The 715-nt window shown below is 57.8% G+C and overlaps 1 protein-coding gene across 1 annotated transcript in view; it reads right to left on the minus strand.

Annotated features, from left to right (window-relative positions):
* EMH_0010530 (zinc finger (C3HC4 type RING finger) protein, putative) overlaps positions 1 to 330 on the minus strand; it is a gene marked incomplete at both ends in the record, with an annotated part of 6,777 nt that extends 6,447 nt beyond the window's left edge. Inside the window, one exon of the mRNA XM_013498986.1 lies at positions 33 to 330. Coding sequence (XP_013354440.1) covers positions 33 to 330 — 298 coding nt within the window. The remainder of the gene's footprint in view (positions 1 to 32) is intronic.
* Between the last annotated feature and the right edge of the window lie 385 nt (positions 331 to 715).

Below are 715 nucleotides of genomic sequence, written 5' to 3' on the forward strand. Positions count from 1 at the left end.
TGCTGCTGCTGCTGCTGCTGGGAGCTCGCGACTTATCCTTAGGCCTAGTGAGGTTCTCCCTAGCAAAGAGATGCTGCTGCTGCTGCTGCTGCTGCTGCTGTTGCTGCGAGCTGCTGTTGAGTCCCCAGAAGCCTGCTGCTGCTGCTGCTGCTGCTGCTGCTGCAGCTGCTGCTGCTGGCGGCGAGGCCGGTGTCTACGAGAGAATGGCGACCGCAGCAGCAGATGTTGTTGTTGCTGCTGCTGTTGTTGTTGCTGCAGCTGCTGCTGTTGCTGCTGTTGCTGCTGCTGCTGCTGCTGCTGAGGTGGGCCTGAAGGCCCTGGAAGACTCATGGTCTCGAGGAGACGGGCTGCTGCTGCAGCAGCAGCAGCAGCAGCAGCAACCGCAGCTGCAGCAGCAGCAGCTTCTACAGCAACTCCCGCCGAAATGGCAGCAGCAGTTGCAGCAGCAGCAGCAGCAGCAGCAGAAGCTGCAGCAGCAACTACACTAAAAGCCTTCAGAGCCAAATGAGGCCCAAGGCGGTCGCCCCGAGGCCTTCGTGCTGCTGCTGCTGCTGCTGCTGTTGCTGCTGCTGCTGCTGCTGCTGCTGCGTTGTTTGTGAGATGTAAAGAAGAGTTGCAACAAAAGAGACAGAATTAAAGAAAGATGCAGCAGCAGCAGCAGGAAGCCTTCTACAGCTATTGTTTATTCAAAATGAGCCCCAAAGGCTACAAAGAC

Source organism: Eimeria mitis, genomic scaffold (assembly GCF_000499745.2).
Source record: "Eimeria mitis Houghton genomic scaffold, Emh_scaff389, whole genome shotgun sequence".
Classification (NCBI taxonomy): Eukaryota; Apicomplexa; class Conoidasida; order Eucoccidiorida; family Eimeriidae; genus Eimeria; species Eimeria mitis.